This window comes from Myotis brandtii, unplaced genomic scaffold (genome assembly GCF_000412655.1).
Source record: "Myotis brandtii unplaced genomic scaffold, ASM41265v1 scaffold154, whole genome shotgun sequence".
Lineage (NCBI taxonomy): Eukaryota > Metazoa > Chordata > Mammalia > Chiroptera > Vespertilionidae > Myotis > Myotis brandtii.
In genome coordinates, this window is record NW_005355584.1 from 3,522,090 (window position 1) to 3,544,301 (window position 22,212).

Below are 22,212 nucleotides of genomic sequence, written 5' to 3' on the forward strand. Positions count from 1 at the left end.
TGAGGGTCAACCTATGAGCCAGGAAGTTTCTAACTCTCTCTCCCTTTCCCTTCCTCTCTGAAATCAATAAAAACATATTTTAAAAAATAAGAACACAGCACATTGTGATAAATCAGGAGACATATGGTGATTATAGGGCTTCCTAATTACAATGTGGACTCTACGCATTTGGAATATTACTGCAATGCAGCTGTAGGTTTTTCTTTAATACAGTGCTAGATAAACCAACATAATAACTAAACCTGCTAAAATTATCTTTAGTTTACTCTATCTTGTAAGTTGACATATTTTAAATGTATATGTTTTTTAGTAATAAACTGAATTACTTAAGACATTCTATGAGCCCTAGCCGGTTTGGCTCAGTGGATAGAGCGTCGGCCTGCGGACTGAAGGGTCCCAAGTTCGATTCCGGCCAAGGGCACATGCCTGGGTTTCGGGCTCAATCCCCAGTAGAGGGTGTGCAGGAGGCAGCCGATCAATGATTCTCTCTCATCATTGATGTTTCTATCTCTCCTTCTCCCTTCCTCTCTGAAATCAATAAAGAAATATATATTTTTAAAAAACATTCTATGAATCTGAATAGTTACTAACTACAAATGAGAGCCCCATCCGCCTGTCTCCCACCCATAAGCATGACGACAAGTTAAGGACATTCCTGTGCCATTTGCTCAGCACGCATAGAGGCCTTTCAATGATGTTTCACGGTCACTCTGATGATAATATAATCAACACCTAATCATGGTAGGTTAATTAGATGCATCCCTTCCCTGACAAAACTAAGCATTCTCTAACGACATTTAATAAACCTCTCATCAAACAGCAATTTTCTTTAATTGGTTACTTTAATGTAAATATTAAAATAGTGGCATTCAAAGGAAATAGATTTTTATTTAATGTATTATATATCAATATAAATTATATATGTAAAGAAGAATCTTAGGAAGCATCTTGCTTCCTAAGTAGCACCTTGCAAAAAAAGATTTAAAATATAATTTAATTCAATTCTGACCTTTTATTCAGTGGATCTATTTTTATCTCTTTCCTTATTAACCAGAATAGCAGGTACAACAAATTGTGTGTGTGTGTGTGTGTGTGTGTGTGTGTGTGTTTGTACACTCACACAATATATATATGTACATATATGTGTGTGTGTATAACATATGGCAGTATCTTAAAACTCTAGCAAACTATGTATAATATTAATGAAAATACAATGAAAGTGCTTTGTTAAGATGTTCAGAAGGGAAAAAAGGAATGAACAGAATTTCACCAGTTAACAGCTGAGAGTGGAATAGGAATAGTAGGGAGGTCAGAGAGAAATTTCCGCAGGACTGAGGAGGGCTCAAAATCCCTGAAAAAAATCCTGAACTCTATCATATAAGTAAACTCTCTACCAGACAGAAACAAAGATTATGAATTTTCCAAGAGTTGTGGACAGCCATCTTGGAAGCACAAGAGGGAAGTTCGAATGAGTTAGACCAGTGGTCGGCAAACTCATTAGTCAACAGAGCCAGATATCAACAGTACAACGATTGAAATTTCTTTTGAGAGCCAAATTTTTTAAACTTAAACTATATAGGTAGGTACATTGTTATTAACTTAATTAGGGTACTCCTAAGGCTTAGGAAGAGCCACACTCAAGGGGCCAAAGAGCCGCATGTGGCTCGCGAGCCGCAGTTTGCCAACCACGGAGTTAGACCAACACCAGTGAAGTGGATCCAATGCCATGGAAAGGGATCCAGAAGCTGGTTTGTGCCCACACTTGATTTCAGACATGACATTTAAGTCCTGGTCAATAACCTTTGCCTGAAGCTTGACCTCCCCGGATGGCTCCATTACATGAGTCAGTAAGTTGCCTTTCATGTCTAAGCTAATTAGAGTCTGGTTGACTGAAACATTTCTGTTAAGAATGTTCTCTAGGTGATGTAGGTCACCAACACCAGGGAGAACAAGAGCAGGTGGATCCGGTGGTTTCATGTCCAGGCCAGCAGCAGGGCTTGCACTGTAGCTCGGGGGCAAGACAGACAGGCTCCTCTTCGCCCTGAGCACAGTCCTGGGATGAGGAAGCAGAAGAGGCTCTGATGTCTTCCAGGCCATCACAGCTGCCCCTTCAGGTCAGAGGTGATGAGACCCATAGACAGGAGATTGTCTTTAACATTTTGTCATATTCTGTTTTGTTAATATACCCAAAATTGTGTATGTATCTTATAACTGTTTTTAGAAATTGGCACATAGGCTTCTATTACTTATTAGGTGGAGATTTTATATGTAAATGTAGTACTGAGAATCTTTTTTCCATCGTTTTGTTGGGGAATTAAATAGGGTGCTGTTTGGATTGAAAAAAAGTAAAATATATTCAGTCTACTGGCATCCAGGGTAGACACTGAATAGTGGGAAGAAATTGTATAAAGATCCATGGATTTAACAGTCATAAATTTGCTCAGATCAAGAAAAAAGCTTAGGCTCTAGTCTTCGGTCTCCGGGAGAAGGTTGGGTAGTTGACATAAATGTCCTCTCCTGCACCATCTGATGGTTGACTGATGGAGAAGGAACTTCTGTAGTTGTTGGATGCCTAGAAAGACAGGCAGAGAAGGTGTCAATAATTCACTAAGTTGTCAATTACTCACTAAGGTGTCAATAAGCAGCTAACAAAGACACCGAAAACAAATATCTTCTCCATTCAACTACAATAGAGGTCAAATTTCTATTACAATTAATTTCATAAAACATCCTCTTTATTATATTGAACTTCTGTGAGAAATCATGTTCTTGACTTGCAGGGCCCCAAGTAAGATGCAACAGAGGCCTGGTCTACATCATCTCTTGCTACACTGGGTTTATGAAACACCTGTTTAGATGCAAAACTCCCTTTCCCAATGTCAGGGGTTTTGATTAGAGCAATTCTCATTTTTATATGGAAAGTCTCATATAGTATTTTCCCATTGTGGGCCCCATTAATTAATTTCTGTTGAATGAATGTCATCAGAGGCCATACTTTTTTATTTTATTTTTATTTTTTAAATTTGTCTTTATTGTTGAAAGTATTACAGATGTCCCCTTATTCTCCCTATTGATCTCCTTCACCCCAATCCTGCCCCCACCCAGGCCTTCACCACACTATTATCTGTGTCTATGGGTTATGCATATACATATGCATATAGGTTCTTTGGATAATCCTTCCCGAGCCTCCCTACCCCTTTCCCTCAGATTCATCAGTCTGTTCCATGCTTCCATGTTTTAAAGAACAGTACATGGTGTCCTGTATTAAAAATAAGCAACTGAACACAATAAATTAACAAAATAAACTGATAGTGACTTTCAAGATAACGTTATGTTATTATTAGAGTGGCTTTGGTGTTTTCAAAGAGAAAGAAAGTTCAAGTGTCATTGTTACTTATATGGCTTGTTGATAAAAAAAAAAAAAGATCAAGTAAGTCTAACTTCATCTTAATATCAGCTTAAAAATCTAACTTTATAATCATCATTCAAAATACCATTATTTTATAAAAGCCTGAAAAAGTTGAATACATAATGTAGGAAGTGGCAAAGCTCCTTCCTGCCTCTGAAGTTCGCAGCAACAACTGTGGCTTTGTTTTGGCTTGAGTGGGCAACAGCTAAGGACAAAGAACAAATCCCAAAATTGTATAAAACAGACCACTGATTAGCTGGTGCAGGAGTGGCAGGTAAAACAAGGCAGGACTTCTTGAGTCGTTGTGGTTGGTGCCAAAAAAGTAAGCCATGGATTATTCAGAAAAAAGAAATATTTTTGCAAAGAGTAACTACTTAATAGAAGAAAAAATTAAACTGATAGATTATTGAGAAGTCTGAAGCACACATATTGAATTGTCAGAAACATTTTAGTACTTGGCGTTTTGACTGGGTAGAATGTAATGATAAGTAATTAAGTCGAAGAGAAATGGATGTAATTGTAGATAACACTTGGGGAAATGTTTTATTGTAAAATTCCCTAAACAGAACAATATGTGTTAAAGGGAATATTTGACCCATTGTGGAGACATGAGCATCCCTCTTATCTACAAACACAGATGGAATTTTCTCTTTCCAGTAAACAAAAGTGGGCACATGCAAATGAGGAGGAAATGGTTACACTTCATCAGACATCTGCAGCCCCTTGGAAGGCTCTTTAGCTTTATAATCTGAACATCCATTAATTAATCAATTAAGCAAAAGGTCAGACCATTTATGTAGTTTAATTTAATCCTCACAATAACTTTATGGCATAAAAACATAATTATGCCCTGTACTGGGTCAGATAGTGTTCCCCCAAATTTATGTTCTTCCAAGACCTTCATGATGTGACCCTATGTGAAAATAGGTTTGTTATAAAAACACACACACTCACACAGGCAAGAATGCCATGTGAAGACAGAGGCAGAGTCTGGAGTGACGAGGCCACAAGCCACGGAATGTCAAGGAGTGCCAGAAGCCAGCAGAAACTCGGAGAGAAGCATGGAACAGATTCTCACCCCAAGGAGGAACTGATCCTACTGAGACCTTGATGTTAGACTTCAACCCTCTAGAACTGCAAGAGAATGGATTTCTGTTGTTCTGAATCACCCACTTTGTGGGTATTTGGTGTGGCAGCCTAGGAAACCAATACAGGTTTTGGTAATGTGCAGTGTTGGTTATTATGTTGGTGTGATTGCTCTTTTCTTTATATTAATGTAAAAACAGTTTTGAAGGGTATTAATAATAGGAGAATAGTTCAGAAAATAACTATTTCATCAAATAGCTAACCCTTAAATTACAGGCAATTGCACGGCCAGTTTGTTGAAAGGAGAATAAAAAAGAAGATTGCTAATTGCCAAATGAACTGAGTTTACAAAACTTTTATGATGTACAAGGAAAGAGCGGGGGGGGGGGGGGGGGGGATGACAACTCTGAGAAAACTTACCTTATTCTGTGTGGCCTGGGACTCTTTACCTTGGACACTTTTCTGTCTCCTTCTCTTCCTGGAAATACATATTCAATAGAGGTATTAAGAATTACACTCCAGACTAATGTTATTTCAAATCCTTTATATGCCTCACCTGTGCCCTAGCTCACATGCCCCTAACTACCCACAGTTACTTTACTAGTATACATACATACCCAAATTTTTTTCATTTTCCCACCTTCTCCAATGTGTTTCCAGATGGTAGAGGCAACTAAATGAATATCCACCCAGTGGACACTAGTCATTAATCCCAGTGAGTTTAGTAAAGTATGGTTCATAGTGGGTTATTACATAAGTAGCTTATGGCCCTCTCCAAATTATTTCAGACTTGATTTCCCACAATTAAAAATTCCTTTTAAATGCTAATGGAATAACTTCTTGGATGCCAATGATAATATAATTAAGCTTTATAAAATCGTCTAGGTGTTTACTAAACCACCCGTAGAGGTTACATTTTTTAAATTTCATTTTTTTAAAAAAAAAACAAAACACCTCTCTTATTTACCAGGTTGGGGGACTGAGGCAAAGAGAAGACTAACTTGCCCCAGATCACATGGTTGGTTAGTGGTAGCATCAGATTGGAGTCCACAGCCCTCCCTCTTAATGACTATGTTCTCCTGCTCTAGGGCCATGGGTTGCAGTCGACGGGGCAGTCTGGAGCTATGCTTTTAAATAAATTCTCCAGGTTCCAATTAAACCTATAAAAACCTAACTTCAAGAGAAGTCTTTGAAAAGAAAATACAGGAAAAGAAGAAAAGAAGCTACTGTAATTGAATACGTTAGCTCAGATAACTACATACAAGTGTGAAGAATGGTTTCATGGGGAGATGGGGCCCTTTTCATCTTCCTAAAGAAGATTCTTATTGAACAACAAAAAAGGGACAAAAGTGTAGAGTTGTTTTTTAAAGATGAGCTTAGAATTCCTTCATGGAAATTGTGAAAATCAGGCAAGATAGTTTCTCTCCCAGGAAAGGTGTTCAGATGGTGGATGTTGACCTTGATGGTGTCTTCTAGTTGCTATTGAATCCTCCACCATCTCAACCTAATCACAAACTTACCTATTCTATGTGCTTTTATTTATTTGCTTACGTATTATTGAAACAATTTATTTACTTATTTTACATGTAAGTGTACTACATGCAAGCATATTTCTAGGTATTTTATGTAAATTATTTACTGCCCCAAAAAATCTATACTGTAGGTGTTACTATCTGCTTTTTACAAATGAGGAAACTGAGACACTGATCTATGACTTTTGATCTTTTGTTAAGTCATGGTTTACAAGGCTTGTATATCATAATATAGAGTAAAATGTCCTAAATAGGGCCAAATATATATACATTTTTTACATAAAACTAGAATATACAATGTGATGAAGAGAAGACAACATGAAGCTTAGAGTCAGATGATCTGTGTTGACTTGTGCTTTGCAATTTATTAGTTATTTGCATCTCCAAAGTTCAGTCCTCTCATCTGCAAAATCAAGACAGTAAAAACATTGTGGTGTATTCTAGGTTGACCAGCCATTCTGGTTTGTGGATTATAAAGTTTCCCAGAGGTGAGGGATTTTAGTGCTGCAACCTGGAGAATCCCAGGCAGACCAGACACCCTACTTGTAGTGAACATCAACGTTGACAATAAATGTAAAAATAAGTGTCTAACCCTTTGCTCATTAAATATTAAAATTCTTCTTATGAACACTGGTGTCCACATGTAGACTGTCACGCTTGCGTACCGGGGCTAGGCCCTTCTGCCAGCCATGATCGCTTGACAGTGTTACTATTCTGATCTAACTGGGAGCAGAGAAAGTGCTTGGAGAGCCTCTGCACTCCCGTCCCTAGGGGCTAGGTGTGCAGGAAGAACCCAGTTTCCTCCAGGCACACTGTGATTTACTTTGCCTTCTATCCAAGTCAATACATTTGAAGCGACAAGAGTGTTTTAAACAGTCGTGAGGACAGAGTTCGATGGTCACTGTTTGGCCCTGGCGTCATTTTTCCAAACATGTCCACATGCTGATAGAGTGACAAGGTGGGAAAACAAGTGCTTTTCCCTTTGCTTTTGCCCAATGATGAACCCAGTCCAAGAATCTTTTTATCACTTTAAACCAAGGGGGGGACAATATAGTCTACGGTTCAATTTAGCTATTCCTGTAAAAGTGATGCATTTTCATGAAACTCAATCCTTCATGTCCAGCATCTAGGGCCCTCCAAAGACCTGCTGTCACTCATTCTGTCTGGGCCCCCGAGTGTTTCTGTGGCCACAGTTCCCCTCGGTGCATTTTTTATCCACCATGGTGGAGCAGTAGAGAATCCTCAATGTCACTAACATCCCATCCCGGGCTCCTCACCCCAACTGGCTGATTTCTGACCAGAGGAAGCTTTGAGGGCATCCGGGTGACAGAGAGAAAGGAAAAATGACAGTTCTGCGTTTCAATTTAATTAGACAAATGCTTATTGACCATCCATTATTTGGAAAGATTAGCACTAAATGCTATCAAACTAAAAAATGAATAAAACATAACCACTGCCATCATGAATAGAAGGAAAGACAAGTGTGAATGTGATTAAATTAGCAAGCAGGCTGCAAGGTATAGCAGATGAGAAGAACGTGGGATTCTGGACAGTGAGGCCATGTCTCTGGGCAGGGAGGGAGAGGCAGGACAGACCTCCAACGGGGACAGGTGTCCTACACCTTGAATGATCCACAGGATTAAGGCTAAACGTAGAAGAAACAGCACTTTGGTGGCGTGACAATGGAAAGAGAGCCAAGTGTGTTCACAGAAAAGTTGCAGTTTTAACAAAATTTGTCAATACTGGACAGAGTAAGAAAAGGAGAAAATATGAATGGAAATTAGGCTGGGGTCAGAACCACAGGGCTCATTGCGTTTTGCCTTTATTCTAGTGACAGGGGATTGGTAACAGGAGGTTTTAAACAGGATGTTGACATGGCCAGCCTTAGCTTTCAGGAAAGGAACCAGGAAAACCCAGGGGCATTAGAAAGAGAGGAGACGTTGTGAGCAGATTGCAGAGTGTGAAGAAAATCAGGGGAGTGGTGATAAGAGCTTTCAAAAAGGTGGGGGAGGGGGGGGAGAGATGGAGATGAGACCGAGAAATCCTCTGGAAATCCAATCAATAAGCCATGCATGTGTGTGTAATATTACCATGCATCTGTGGCAATATTCTGGGGAGAGAAGAATGGGGAATGGATGGATTCATCCATCCAATAAACATGTATAAAGTGTCTTTCAATGCTGTGCTAGACACGCCAAATGTAGACATCAAATGCTTGGTCTCCTCCTCCCTTAGGAAGGTAACCTTAGTTGGAACACAGTATATCCACCCCTGTGTGATCACAGCTAAGACTACAACAGACACTTAGGCATGTGAGTGGGTGAATATGGAGACCCAGGAAGGGAAGAAAGGGTCCACCAAGAATATCCTAGAAACTTCCAAGTGTGCCATGGACGTGAAAGGTAGGACACTAAGAGGCCAGTGGCCACCTGCTCTCTAAGATCGCCCCTCCCAACCTCTTTCTTCCTTGATAATTTTTAATAAGAACAACTAAATTGTTTGTTTCAGAGAATAGACAGCCATTTAAATAATGTTGTTTGCTTATTAGAATATGTGCTTCATCACATCTCGTTCACCACTGCCAAAAGAAATAGCTGATGAATAAGTGAAGGCTTTATTACTGTTCAATCCAGTCCTCCTCTCTCTCTCTCTCTCTCTCTCTCTCTCTATCTCTCTCTCTCTCTCTCTCTCACACACACACACACACACACACACCACCCCTCACCCACCAGCTTTTTTTCCTAAAGGAGAAGAAAGATCAATGGAGTAGGAGACAGAGAGGAGGCAATAGGCATATGAAAGCTTTGTTAATATGGGGCAGACGGCCAGCTCCTACTAATTATTAAGTGAATGACTCTCCCCTTTTCTTCCACTATTACTACAATTCTTTCCTCTCCTTTGTGTAAGAAAAGCACTCAAAAAAACATATGTGAGTGCTAAGACAGCTTGGCCAATGCTGGGTGATTAATTGTAGAGATCCTTGAACATCGGAATCGCTCAGGGTAAACAAGATTCAGAAGGAGGCGCAATGCTCACCTGTTATACAGAATGACAATGACAGCGGCAATTAGGATAACAAACAGCAACGATAAAACTGCCCCTACAACCATCCAGAGGACATATTGGTTGTCGTTTTTACCTAAGAGAAAAAAATTATAGTAGGAATTAGGAATTCAGCCAAAGCCAGCAAAAAGGAAGACAGAAAGATGAGAAAAGATACATCCATCATCGTAGAGGCACAACTGAAAATAAACAACTAATCCAAGAGGAAAAAAAAACACAGGATGAGATAAGGGAAAAATATAATTTTCCGTTCAGTCTCCTAAGTATTTCGGACTCCTGACAGATATTTGTTAGTTCTTTGATCTCTAAGATTTGATTTGACACCTTAAGAATAAGAATAGAAAGAGTGTATGCCTGAGACAGATATCCCTTCATTCTAATGAGCTCCTGATTGCAAATGTAAAATCTTTTAAGAAAAAAAAAACCCATCAAAATAGTATACAAGGAGTGAGGGCATGAGTGGGGGGGGATAGGGGGTAATGTGGGGATAAGGACACATATGTAATAACTTAATCAATAAAAAATTTTTAAAAAATAGTATACAAATAAAGATTACTTAAGTACGATGTATTAAGTACATTCAACACACAACAGTATGTAACTTTGTTGTTTATAAGTAGAATTTTGTTTAAAAACTATTTTCTACGCAGTTGGGATTAATGGTAAAAAATAATCAGCAAAAAAAATGTGTTATTCCAACTCACTGCTTCCATGGAAAGAACCACAGCCCAGGAATTTGAAATTCCCACCCTGGTTCTTTCACTATCTAGTTTAAAATATACAAACAAACTAGAGGGAAAGGGGCGGAGAGAGAGAGAGAGAGAGAGAGAGAGAGAGAGAAAGGGAGAGAGAGAGAAGCATTAATGAGAGAGAATCATTGAGCGGCTGCTTCCTGCATGCCCCCCACGGGGGATTGAGCCTGCAACCCAGGCATGTGCCCTTGACCAGAATTGAACTGCGACCTCCTGGTTCAAAGATTGATGCTTAAACGCTGAGCCACACCAGCCAGGCTCACTATTATGTTTTTTGACCTCCAGCAAAACCTTAACCTTCTCTGCATGCCTTTCTTCATCTGTTCACTGATGACAATGATGACACTTCTGATTAAATCACAGAATTACGGCGACAATATCCAAGAGTAATAAACTACTAGAGCGACATCACCTCTGCAGTATGACCCCGGTGAGCTCAGAGTGCATTTCATCTGTAAACTGTCCTCCTGCCCACAGCACACCTCACCCACTGCCACCCACAGAGCTCCCTCCCAGGAGAAGAAGAACACCCATTTGTGCTGTTGCTGGGAATGGGATGGAACTGGAACCCAGGGCCTGTCTTTATTGCCACCTTTTTTGGGGACAGCAAACATGCAAGATGGGTATAAGCCAAGGCAGAGACAGCACGACTTTCCGGCTCTGGAAATTGGAGCCCCAATGCTGGTCCTGTGATTCCTGGCTCTCTAGAATCCCACAGTAACTGGAGAAATCACACTTCTCACTGGATTTTTAACAATCTGACAGATTATTTCTCCCTTCCTAATTCACTATTTAGCTACGATTTTTTTCATGATAAGAGTTCGAAGTCTACACCCACTCATTCTTTTGCAAGTATTACTGCAAAGAGAACCTAAGTCAAATAATGAACAATACTTTTATACTTTAAATTCATTTAAACTATTAGGTGAATAAAAGTATATAAACTTGTCCAAATTTGATGGGGAGAGGAACTTACTCAGAGCAAAAATACGTTATTCCAACTACAAAAGGAACAATTAAACTTTCTCCCCATTAAATAAGAAATTAACCTTTTGAAGCTCTTGGCACATTATGAAAATAAACAAAATACCTGAAATTATTTTGCATTATAACCCAGGACTATAAAAGGACTTGCTATACTGAAATAATTTGAATATAATATATGCTAAGGTTAAATCAAACAGGCAATCTTAGCAAGAAAATAAGAGTTATTATCAATAAATTCATTGACAGTATTCTAGGAGAATTGTTTAACTACATTTTTTAAAATGCTATTTAGATCGTTATTACAGTAAAAAATCTGGGTGAACTAGAGATCTGAATTTTTATGGAAATACTAGAATAAAATATAAATAAATCTCTGAATGAGAAATGACTTTCCCATTTATAAAAATAAATAAATATACAGGCTTGAGCCAGTCAAAATGAAAAATAACTGAAGGTCAAATTATTACAAATGAGATGTAAAGATAAACATAATATTGATAGGTTGTTTTATCATATCCTTGCTATTGAGAAAAAGGTACATAAGACAATATGAGAGCTATAACTTATTAACGAAAAGCTCTTAAAGAGTAAGTTGCTATAAAAGGAAGCCTGTGGTGAGATTGCCCATCACAAGTTCTCTGAGAAGCAAAAACTGCTGCAACCTGCAACGAAAAAGAAATTGGTCTCTGTGTCACACCCTTTAACGTTTGATTAATTGTTTTATTCCAAAGAAAAACTCAAAACTGTATAACATTTCTAACAGCAAAAAGAAAATCCTCATTTCCCAAGAGTAGACAAACCAGCAAGATTCTGCAGCTGGGGTTGTCAAACTTCATTTGCATCTGAATTACCTGGTGGCTGAGCCCCACCCTCAGAGTGTCTGACCCTTTTAGGCCTGGGTGGCTCCCAGAATTCACAGCTCTCCTGTGAAGTCTAAGATGCTGGTATACCCTGCATCTCATGGCTATGGGCAATGGAATGATGTGTGTAAAGAATCCCAAGGAAATGAAAAACTGCTGACTATAGATAGAAAGTGAAGTAAAATTTCAAAACCAGAATTCACAATCGCACAGTTCTCAATCAAGTATGGAACTTACTCAGGAAAAAACAGCCTGCAAGGCAACAGTATGCCAAAATTTTAAAGTGATGGTCTTCAGGGAATAGAATTAAAAGCAATTGTTTCTTTAGGCTTTTTGGTATTTTCCAAACTGTCTAAATGATATATTGCTTTTATTAATCGGGGGGAGGAGGGGAAATAGCTCAAAAATTTAAAGGCCTGCATGCTTAAAACAGAATAATCTGCCAACATTTAATGGTTATATTTAAAGGGCAGGCTGTAGAGAGCTACTTTGTAGAAGGGAACACAGAACCCGTAAGAATTAAGTTGGCATTGTTTTTATTAAACTCTAAATTAAATGACTGAAGTAGAAACCACTAAAAAGGATGGCCACTTATTTCACAACGCCCAATTATAGCTACAAGTTTCCAATGCATTCCGTATTGTCAAATATGTTACCTCTTTCCACCTCTTCTGGTAATGTTTGACCTGCTGGAGTCAGATCTGTTCACTCATTCATCTTTTAATACATTACATTTCAAGGCATGTGTATTGGTTCATCAGGATTTCAAATCCATGTGTTTATGTCTTAAGTGAAGTTTTTTTTTGTTTTTTGTTATTAGGTCTGAGATATAACTCTCTTCTTTTATTTATTTATTTACTTCCTTCCTTCCTTTCAGTTTTATTTTGTATTGGTTTCAGGTGTATAGCTTGGTGGTTAGACAATCATATATTTTACATGGTGTTCCCCTGATATTCCCAGTACCCCAACTGTCACTGTAACTGGACAACCAATGGATCTGGGCTGCCTGTCACTACTTGAGACAATTAAGTAGAGATATATATGAGCATTTATTCCAATAATGCCAGTAGGTCATCCACAAAAAAATCTGCTCTATCGCTCCCTTCCCTCCCCGCCCCCCACCCCCCTTGCATAGTTAGAAGGACAACAATTACATGAAATTAAGAATTACAGGCAAGGGAAAGTAGGCAAAGAATAATGGTTAGAGGTTAGAATCAATGCATGCTGAGGGGTTCGCAGAGGGCGGGTGCCTCTGGGCACCTCTGGGAACAGATTACAGATAATAGGGGCTAGGGGTTGCAAAGTGTGGGTGCCTCCAGGACTAGACTGCTTCAGCCACAGGTTGTAAATCTTTAATGATAGGCAGTTCTCGGGAAAGGAGGATGGACTGCATTCCAATGGATAGCTCCCATGTCCCAGGGCATACAACTCACAGCCAGGTTAGAATATGCTTTCTTTAATCAGAACAGTCACAATTGATTAAATCATTTGCCATTGGTGATTAGTTCATCCCCAACCCCTCTCCCCTCAGGGGACGGGGCTCAAAGTTCCAAACCTCTAACCAGAGGATCCCTCCTCAGGCAACCAGCCCTATCCTGCAGCTACCTAGGGGCCTTCAGCCACCCGTCCCTCATTAACATAAAAAAGTCACTACATTCTGGAGACCAAGGGTCTCCGAAGCCCTTGTGTCAGGAACTGGGAACTAAGACCAACTATTATAGCAAAAGAGGCTCCTTGCAGTCCCCCTCCTCCATTCCACAGAAAATGGCAAGTGTTTAGGTGCTCTGTGAAAGAAGCAAGAGACCCAACAGCTATTTCCTTATTGAAGGAGCTCACATTGTTTTGAAAGGTCCTGGCTGATTTTAAAACACCCATGGAACAAGCCTTTTTCCATAAGAAATAAGGGGAACAGCGTGGGGGGCAGGTAGGATTCAGTAACACTGCAGGAGACTGGGCCATTGAGAGCATCCCAGCCTCCAGCCAGTCCTGCTTTTCCCCTTTCCCGCCCTTCCTCTGCCTTCATGTGAGCCATCAGGACTTAGAACCCCGTGGTGCAACCACGCAGCTCGCTGGGCACGGTATGGCTAAAAACACAAATGTACAAAAGAAAAGCAAACAGCACTGGATGCTTTAGGGAGTTAATTGACAGTCCTAACATTCACTATTTCCTAACTTCCGCTAACAGATCTTTGGTTGAGAAACATCAGCCTGAAAACCTCCCTCTTAAAGAAAGAAGAATGCTTGTCTATTCTCAGCAGCCACTATTTTGCTGACTTTCCCCCCCCCCCCCCCTTTCTTCCCAATGGTGTGTTGATTCATAGGAGGCCAAAAGTGTCGTGAACCATATGGCCATTATTTTCCCTCCCATCAAAGAGGATAAATACAGTTAAAATAAATTGTCAGTGAGATATATAAATGAACAATTCACTCCAGGGCTGCAGCCCTCCAATGACAAGTATTTATGGCTGAGTCATAAACCCTTACAAGGCCCATGATAGCAATGCTGCCAGGTCTTCCCTCAGGGCCAGGTGGACAGCAGTGGGCAGTAAAGTTATTGCTTCTCCTGAATTAGAGTTTGGGGTGGGTTAGTGAACGAGGAAACAGTGGGGTCAGGTTAGTGAGTGAAGTCACTCAGGACCTAAATATCTGAACTGAGAAGCATGCTGGGAAAAACTCAAAGAGCCTAACCCTCTAGGCAGCCTGGATGGGTCATAGGGGTTATCAGTTAGAGTTATTCTTACTTTTTTGCCTCATTAAAAAAGAAGCAGAAAAACTGGATTTATTTCTGGGTACAGATGGAATATGCAATGTGTGACTTCCCACAGGGTAAGGATGTGTGAGCAGAGAGCCTCAGGATTACCCGGTCTACTGCAAGTTTTTACTTACTACACATATAATGCAAATATCCAACCTCCGGCCACCTTCGACATCAATTTGATGAAAACGCAGAGATTGAGGAGAGATGTCCTGGGGCCCAGACCTGTCTTCTAATTCTAATTTTCTTCCCTTGGAATATCCCTTGTCCTCCCAAATGCTTTTTTTTTTCAATTGCAAAGTGGTGATTAAGTCAACCCCAAAAGTGGAAATGGGGCTTAGGTAAAACAGATAGAGGTGCTTTATATATTTAAGCAATAACTGATATATAAATTATGAATAAGTCTACTTACATTTTGTATCTATACATTCAAAGTTAGGGGTAAATAAATAACTCATTTCTATTCTTTTTGTGTTGGAATTCCATGTTGAACAACCAGTCATGAGTGACAGAGGAATCTTGCTCCTGAGGGCATGCCCACCTTCATGGGGAAGAGCAGAGGGGGTGTTGGTAAAAACTTGTGAAACAGGTGTAAGTGTGGAGGACCACTGGAAAGAACAGTAGCCTGAAGCCGGCTGAACTTTCCTGTATGCCTGAACTATTTAGCAAGTGGATATTGGTGTGGTAATATTATTTTAAAGGTCAACTTTCTTTGTACCAGTCGATTTTATACTCTTTGTATTTCAGAAATCTTTCCCTGTTGTATAGCAAGAAGGTCCTAGGAGATAAATTATTTTCAGACAATTAAAGGACCATGACATCTACCTCTAATCCTTCTTCTGTGTGAACAGCAACTACCCGCCCTCAAAATAAAAGTATTGTCGGATTTTAGCTGAGAAACATAGGCACTGAGAGTCTGAATGATTGTCCTGCAGCAAGCCAATGAGGGAAGCGAGCTTCTATCTAGCCCCATGTACAGATTTTGCTACAGTGGGTTTGCCTCCCTCGATGGTAAATGACTTACGCACTTAAAAATGTTATATCATTTGGGAAACATAGTCTAAGATTGGCTGTAACGTTTACCTACTCGATCTAGCTACATTTTCTGGTGTCATTACCTGCGTGATGCCCTACTATGGGCCAAGCTTCTCTACAGTGACTGGTGAGTGAATGGCAAGGGTTACCTAAGTCAGCATATGTGGATGGTGACATTCTTTGACTTGGTACACCTGTCGAGAAAGTTTTCAAGATTGACTCCACCGTATTAGACACCTCACCTTTTTCCCCCAAATATTTCTGTCTGGCTGTATTTCTTGAGCATGTACCTCAATTTTTATAAACACCTATTATTTAAAAGAGACTGTATTCATGCATCATAAGTCAGAATGTCAAGACTGCAGGCACACTGCTCACCTTCTCAGTGAGAGTGAGTGTGGCAGACCTGAGACTGGCCCTGGACTAGTGGGTGAGAACTGGGATTTGGGGGCATCCCACCTTTCCCTAACTGTTAAGGAAAACACCTGCTTGCCGCCTGGGGATCTATCAGTCCCTCTGACTTGGCCCCACGCGCCTTTCCCCTCTCCTGATTTGCTTTGTTTCTCTGCTGTAACAGATCAAAGCCATCCTTTTGGAAAGTCGTCATAGGAAGAGAGGCCCCCTCTCCCAATTCTGCGGGAGGACTGGAGCCTTGCTCCAAGGGGCAAAACCACCTCCTGGAGGGAAGACTAAGCAGCTCGTTTTAGGATGACCTCAGTGACAAATGGGGCCATCAAGTCCTCTACTTGAGGACCTTGAGAACGTGGGTGTCATGGGTTGTAGCTGCTGGGCTCTACAAAAGGGGAGGTTCTTTCTGTCTTTACAGTCTCTTAGCAGATTGCCTGTGATGCACTCCTCAATTCTGGTTGAGTGCTTATTCAATAATGATTTTTTGTCTTTCTTTCTTTTCTACCTCTGTGGAGCTATTTTCTGGGTAGGGAGGAGATTTGGGTTCTAATTATAACTCCCTAGCACATTGTTACCCTTACTGTTGTCTTACCAGGCATGACTCTCCATTACAGTGTCTGCGTTACGTTTATGCACAAGGCTATAATGGGAAATTTTTCAAATGCTCTACTGAAATCCGGATAAACATTTTCTCTATGCAACAAAATACAGCAGGCATACCATGTCATTTAAATATTGTATTATTTAGTTGCAAAGGCCCATAAATGTGAGAGAATATAACTCTTCTGAATACTTTAACATGGAAAATAAATTTTTGTTTTCTCTTGTCCCTGTGAGTGGAGGAATGCTTACCACATGGCCAATTGACTAATATGCTCCCTGCCCCTCCTAGCAAATGTAACAGACATCTGAATTCACACAACTTAAAAGAGTGAAGCATTTATCTCAGTGCTCTATATAAGACAAAAAACCCAAGCATGTTAACATCAGGACAATAATCATACCCTGCAAACCTATCTTTCTATATTTGCAAATGTGTCTCCTTGTGGCCTTGATTTGGGGGTCGTTTGCACATCCATTGTGTCCTTGAGTTTCTTTGAAGACAGGCAATATCTCAGCCTTTGTTAGTGCAATCTTCTCATTGCAGTATACATTCTTCATTTGCCCATGTCCATCATTGTGATGATAAGGATTCTCATTTCACTCACTATTCACCCTAGCTAAAGCTGTTCTTCACACCCCACCAATCGGATTGAGAGCCATCACCATGTCAACCTATATCTGTGAAAGGAAGAATCTCTTCCTGTGGGTTCATCCAATAAAATGCCACTCTTCTATTCAAACAACTATAAACATCACAGTGACATTAAGTTCCAGCAAAAGTAAAATATATTGAATTAATTCTGGAAATAAACTTTATTGTGGCCAAAGAGGACTGAAAAATATTTATTTTATAAAAGCTATCCAAAAATATTTCTCAGTTTAATGAATGCCCTTTAAGAATCCCTGAATCATTTCAGTGTAAATTACTTTTTGATACAGTTTACTAGTAGGGTCCAAAGATATATCTCTACAAATGATAAATGTTTACTATTCATTTCCTGTTCTTTTCAAAACAGCCCTCTGCAAATCTACTAGGTCACCCTTGAATATTCTGCAGGAGTCAGGTCAGTACATGATAGAAATACTTCAGTTGAAATTGGAAGTCGTTGACTAATTGAACTGTGATACTGAAAATTAGAATTGCCATGGAGAATGGAACATCATTAATCTTATATGAAGAGCGAAATTTTTTAAATTGTAAGTTGTTTCCTACTTGCCTTGGGGAAAATTTCACACCATCTTCTATGCTCAGTTCTTAATAAGACTCTGAGAGACAACCGCAAGCTGTTAACAGTTTCCAGATGCTTTAAAATGAGAAATCCACCCACGACAGTCTAAATGGCTGTTTTGTGGCTGGAATCATTAGGCAAGTCTCTGGAATAAGTATGGCCATGGATTTTCAGTGGGAAGAAAGTCAGTGCATGGATCTGAATTTGAATGTCTACCTGTGCTCTAAGCTCCTGAGGAGAAGAAAACTTCATGAAAATTGTTTGAAATTGACGCTGTGGATAAAGACCCACTTAAAGAAAATCCTTTCCCAGGATTAGCTGCTTTCTAATACCACCCACTTACACTCTATCGTGATGTTCCCTGCGAATCTGCTGTAGGCACCTGACACACCAACACACTCAGCAACGTTCCTTCTGCAACAGCATCGCCCACTCAACATGACCTCTTTCAACATTTCTCTCTCTGACATTAATTTTCTATTACTCAATTCAATATCTTCTTTATATATACAAGCACAGTATGCATAAAGAAATGACTGTGGGACCAGGAGAGATGAGTAAATCAATATGCAGGGCAGTGTCTCCTGAAAGAACAGATTTGAGCAGAGCCAACGACATAATAGGCCATGATTGAGTAATCAGCTCGCTTGTGATGATGGAAACTGTCTGTTTCATCTGGATACCCAGTTGTTGCCTGGAATCTTAAAAACATAACTACATTGGCCAGGCAGTCGTGGTTGATCTGTTTCATTGGAGGCTGTCTGAACTGGTGGGAAGTGCAAGCCGTGCTCTGGGACTCTGGTCTGTGGTTCTGTCATATGAACTAACCGTCATGCACATTATGTTCTATGTATGCGAAGATAATGAGAGGCCGAGGTCCATCACACTGTGCCAGGGAAACGGGCACATCTGTCAGCCCTATGTGCACCAACTCAGACAACCCCCATGCCTACAATGTTCACATCTACTATAAATTCCCAGGAGTGGGATAGAACATTCTGGATTAATGAACTCTAGGCCTCATGGAAGCAATCTATGGGAAGGCTCTCTTGGCTCTGGCCCCATGTTTTTCTACTGAACACTTCTGCCACCTTCCTTTACAAACCACATCCTCCAGACCAAGGAGACCAGCAATTAAGCACCATTTACAGAAAATATGGTAAAGAAGAAAAATAAAATTTAAAAATGAAATAGGCTTTTTTGAAAGATATAAATGCAAACAAAGTTCATGAAAATTCCTTCTCAAGCAATGCAATTGACCTAAGAGTTCAGGTATCTTTGATCAGTAATCACTAAACAGCAAATGTCCAATATTGATGAAGAAAATCTAGACCTAATCTAGCTAGAAAACTTGAACACAAAATGGACACAGTCCCTACTAGAATACATACAAATATTAACATAGAAGGAATCAGCCAAGAACATACATTAACACAAATTCTGGAAAGATCTGACAGCTTTAAGCAGAGATGCCAAAATCTGATACCTCAAATAATTTCTAATATAAGAATCTGGACTGCTGCAAATAGATGCAGTGACTCAAGCATATACATTTCCAAGTTATAAGTGTTTGAGACATTCCAGATGTGTAATGGTGCAATGACTGGGGAGTAGTGTGGGCCAGTGTGGAAAATCTTGAAGGTGGTGAGATCTGATGGAAACACTAAAGGAAAGAAAGCAAATGTGACAAAAGTTCATAGGTTGGTGAAGAAAAGGAAAAAATAGAAGAGTGTGAGTGACTGGCCAGGTAGTGGCAAGCACAGCTGACATTTCTATCAGACCAACTTCTCTCTCCCCTCTGTGCCCACCCAAGGTGGGTAGGATGCCCGTGGCCCACCAGCAAACCTGGTCAAAGCTTGAGTTTGCATCAGCCCAGAAAGGGGCTGCCTAGAGGAGGTGTCATTGGAAATTTGTCGACCTGAGTGGGCTCCTTTGTAGCCTAGTTTGAGAGCACCATCATTCATGTGCTATTGAACTCTTAACTCATTTCCTCTGCCTTGAATTTCACTTTTTTAATTCTATACACAGTAACTATTTGACTTACACTTCCTTGAATATTATTTTGCCATCTTTGGTCAAGAATTGATAGTGGCAAAAAAAAACACAAAAAAGAATTGATAGTGGCTTTCGTTGCTCGTAATGAGATCCAGAATTTCAACAAGTTATCATTAATTGTGCCTACCACCTTCTATGTTAACCCGTAACTCAGATACTCTTTACCCACCTAGCCAGTCACCCACACACACAACTTCCTCATCCTCTCATGCTTACTTCCTGTTACTCCCTGTCCCCTGTTTTGTCTCTTTTCTTTGCTCTGATCATCAATGTCTCACTTGAAACCCGATGGTTCAGCTGAGTGGCCTCGTTGGTGGAATATTGGAGAAGGACCTGAGAAACTATACTACTCAGTAGTGGCCAATGGAAGTTTATTCAAACTAATCTCCTCCAGAAACTTCCTGAGAGAGCTGATTTCATTTCTTTGATCCTCCTCCTTTTCACAATCAATAAGCGCAGTTAAAACAATAGTAGTTTGAACATCATTTAGCTAATATTAAAAGACTTCAAAATTTCTTTTGGTGGAAACTAAAATACTTTTCTCATAACTAATGAAATTCCAACGAATATTAAGGACCGAGAATAATTTTGGTCACTGTTGTATGCACACATTTTCCCCCTGATCCTTGCCCCTGTGGTCTAGACAAATTTCAAATGCAGAATAGTCAGTCTGAAACTATTTCCTGCTTCTTAGGTCCTGAGAGCCAAGAACAGGAGACAAGTATTTCTTTTAATTTAACAAAGAAAGTCCATAGTAAATTCTGGTATAACTCATGCTTCTGCCACTTTCTCTTTCTTCAAAACAAATCAAGGCCTGGCTATATAACATATAGGTTGACATTGCATCATCTTTTGGGTGACCTATGAGTACCCGGTACTTGTCAAAATATGAACACAGGCAGACAGATGTCAAGGAAGAGCCTCGTGTGTGTGTGGAATATGAGTCCTGCTATAAAGAAGTGGATGGAGGTAACAAAGGATGCAGAGCAGTTTATTAAAAATTGTGTCGCAATCACCTTTCCCTTGACAGTTGAGATAAATTAAATCTGCTCTACATCTTACACCTGTCTCTCTGCTTTTAGCTCTACATTGATTTTTGACTAAACAGCCTCAAGCTTTGAAATAATCAAATTGCACCAGAGAAAATACATGCGCTCTAGTTTTGCTTTCCATCTGATTTTTAATATTCAATACATACTTATGATCATTTTAAAAGAGAATTAGACCAAAGCATACAGTCAACAGCTGTCATCTTCTGTCAATGATAGCTGTTGACTAATGGGTCCCATTGACATTCTTTCAACCTGCCCCTGAATCTCAGAAAGCCATTCTGTGGGTTTTCAAAACAAATGGACACTAACAATGCTGCCCATTACATTCAGTTGCTTTCATATTCAACAGTGTTTACAGCTTCTGTACAAAGAAAATAAATCATTTTGTGCAAGAAACTTAGTCATGTTTTGACAAGAGAAAGATGTTTTTTAAAATTAGTAAGCGTTAAATAACTATACCTCCTAAAAATCTATTACCTCCATTTTCTCTATGATTTAAGATGTTTAAAATCACTTTTTCACATATAATGGACAAGATCTTATTTCATAGGTGTTTGAAAATGGTTCTTTATGACATTTTTCTGAATAGACCATTTTCTTGCCTTGGTCCTGAAAGAAGATTAGTGACTATGCTTAGTCTTTCTTTTATGTGGCCAGGTTTAAAAAACACTTCTGTAATGCAAGGTTATTTTTAGGTAAGAAATAGTGTCTATATGTGTCTAAAGGAATGGAGTCAACATTTAAAGTGAAGAATCTCAGTTAATTTTCTCTTCCAAATTGGTTCATCAACCTTGTTTTGCATCAAGTTCTGAAGAGAATGTGCATCCCACATCCCCACCCTACCCCCACCCCTGTCATTAAGAGGAGCAAAGGCAGCTTGATGTGATCCAAGGTGACTCTGTAGACCAGGGGTGGGGAACCTTTTTTCTGCCAAGGGCCATTTGAATATTTATAACATCACTCACAGACCATACAAAATCATCAACTCAAAAATTAGCCTGCTATATTTGGTCAAACATTTAATTAACTCACCCCTAATGCCTTGGCAGGGCCAGACCAAATGATTTCTCGAGCCTTATACACAGCCCACAGGCCAGACGTTCCCCACCCCTGCTGTAGACAGAGGGCTGTCCTCTGAGAAATGTCCTGCTTGGCACACACAGGCCATTGTGTACACAAAGCCTTTCATCTTCCTTCCCAGGGCAGGAAGAAACAGCGGGTTGCAGCGTAAACTGTCCATAAAGGGACAGCCAAATCCTAAGAAGCCATGGCTTTAAAAGTCTACACACAAGCAAGGCACATGGGCTTCCTGGAAGCAGATGACAGCAAAGAAGAAAGAAAGATGGCTGGCTGGAAGGAAGAAAGGAAAGAAAGGAGGGAGGGAGG

General features: G+C 39.8%; 1 protein-coding gene across 1 annotated transcript in view; it reads right to left on the reverse strand.

Moving 5' to 3' along the window:
- Positions 1-1,624: 1,624 nt before the first annotated feature.
- The window catches only part of CD226 (CD226 molecule), a 56,346-nt gene continuing 35,758 nt past the window's right edge, over positions 1,625-22,212 (reverse strand). Inside the window, exons 5-7 of the mRNA XM_005861559.2 lie at positions 9,064-9,166; positions 4,916-4,973; positions 1,625-2,572 (exon numbers count right to left, since the gene is read on the reverse strand). Of these exons, the coding sequence (XP_005861621.2) occupies positions 2,459-2,572; positions 4,916-4,973; positions 9,064-9,166 (275 nt within the window). The 3' untranslated portion in view covers positions 1,625-2,458. The remainder of the gene's footprint in view (positions 2,573-4,915; positions 4,974-9,063; positions 9,167-22,212) is intronic.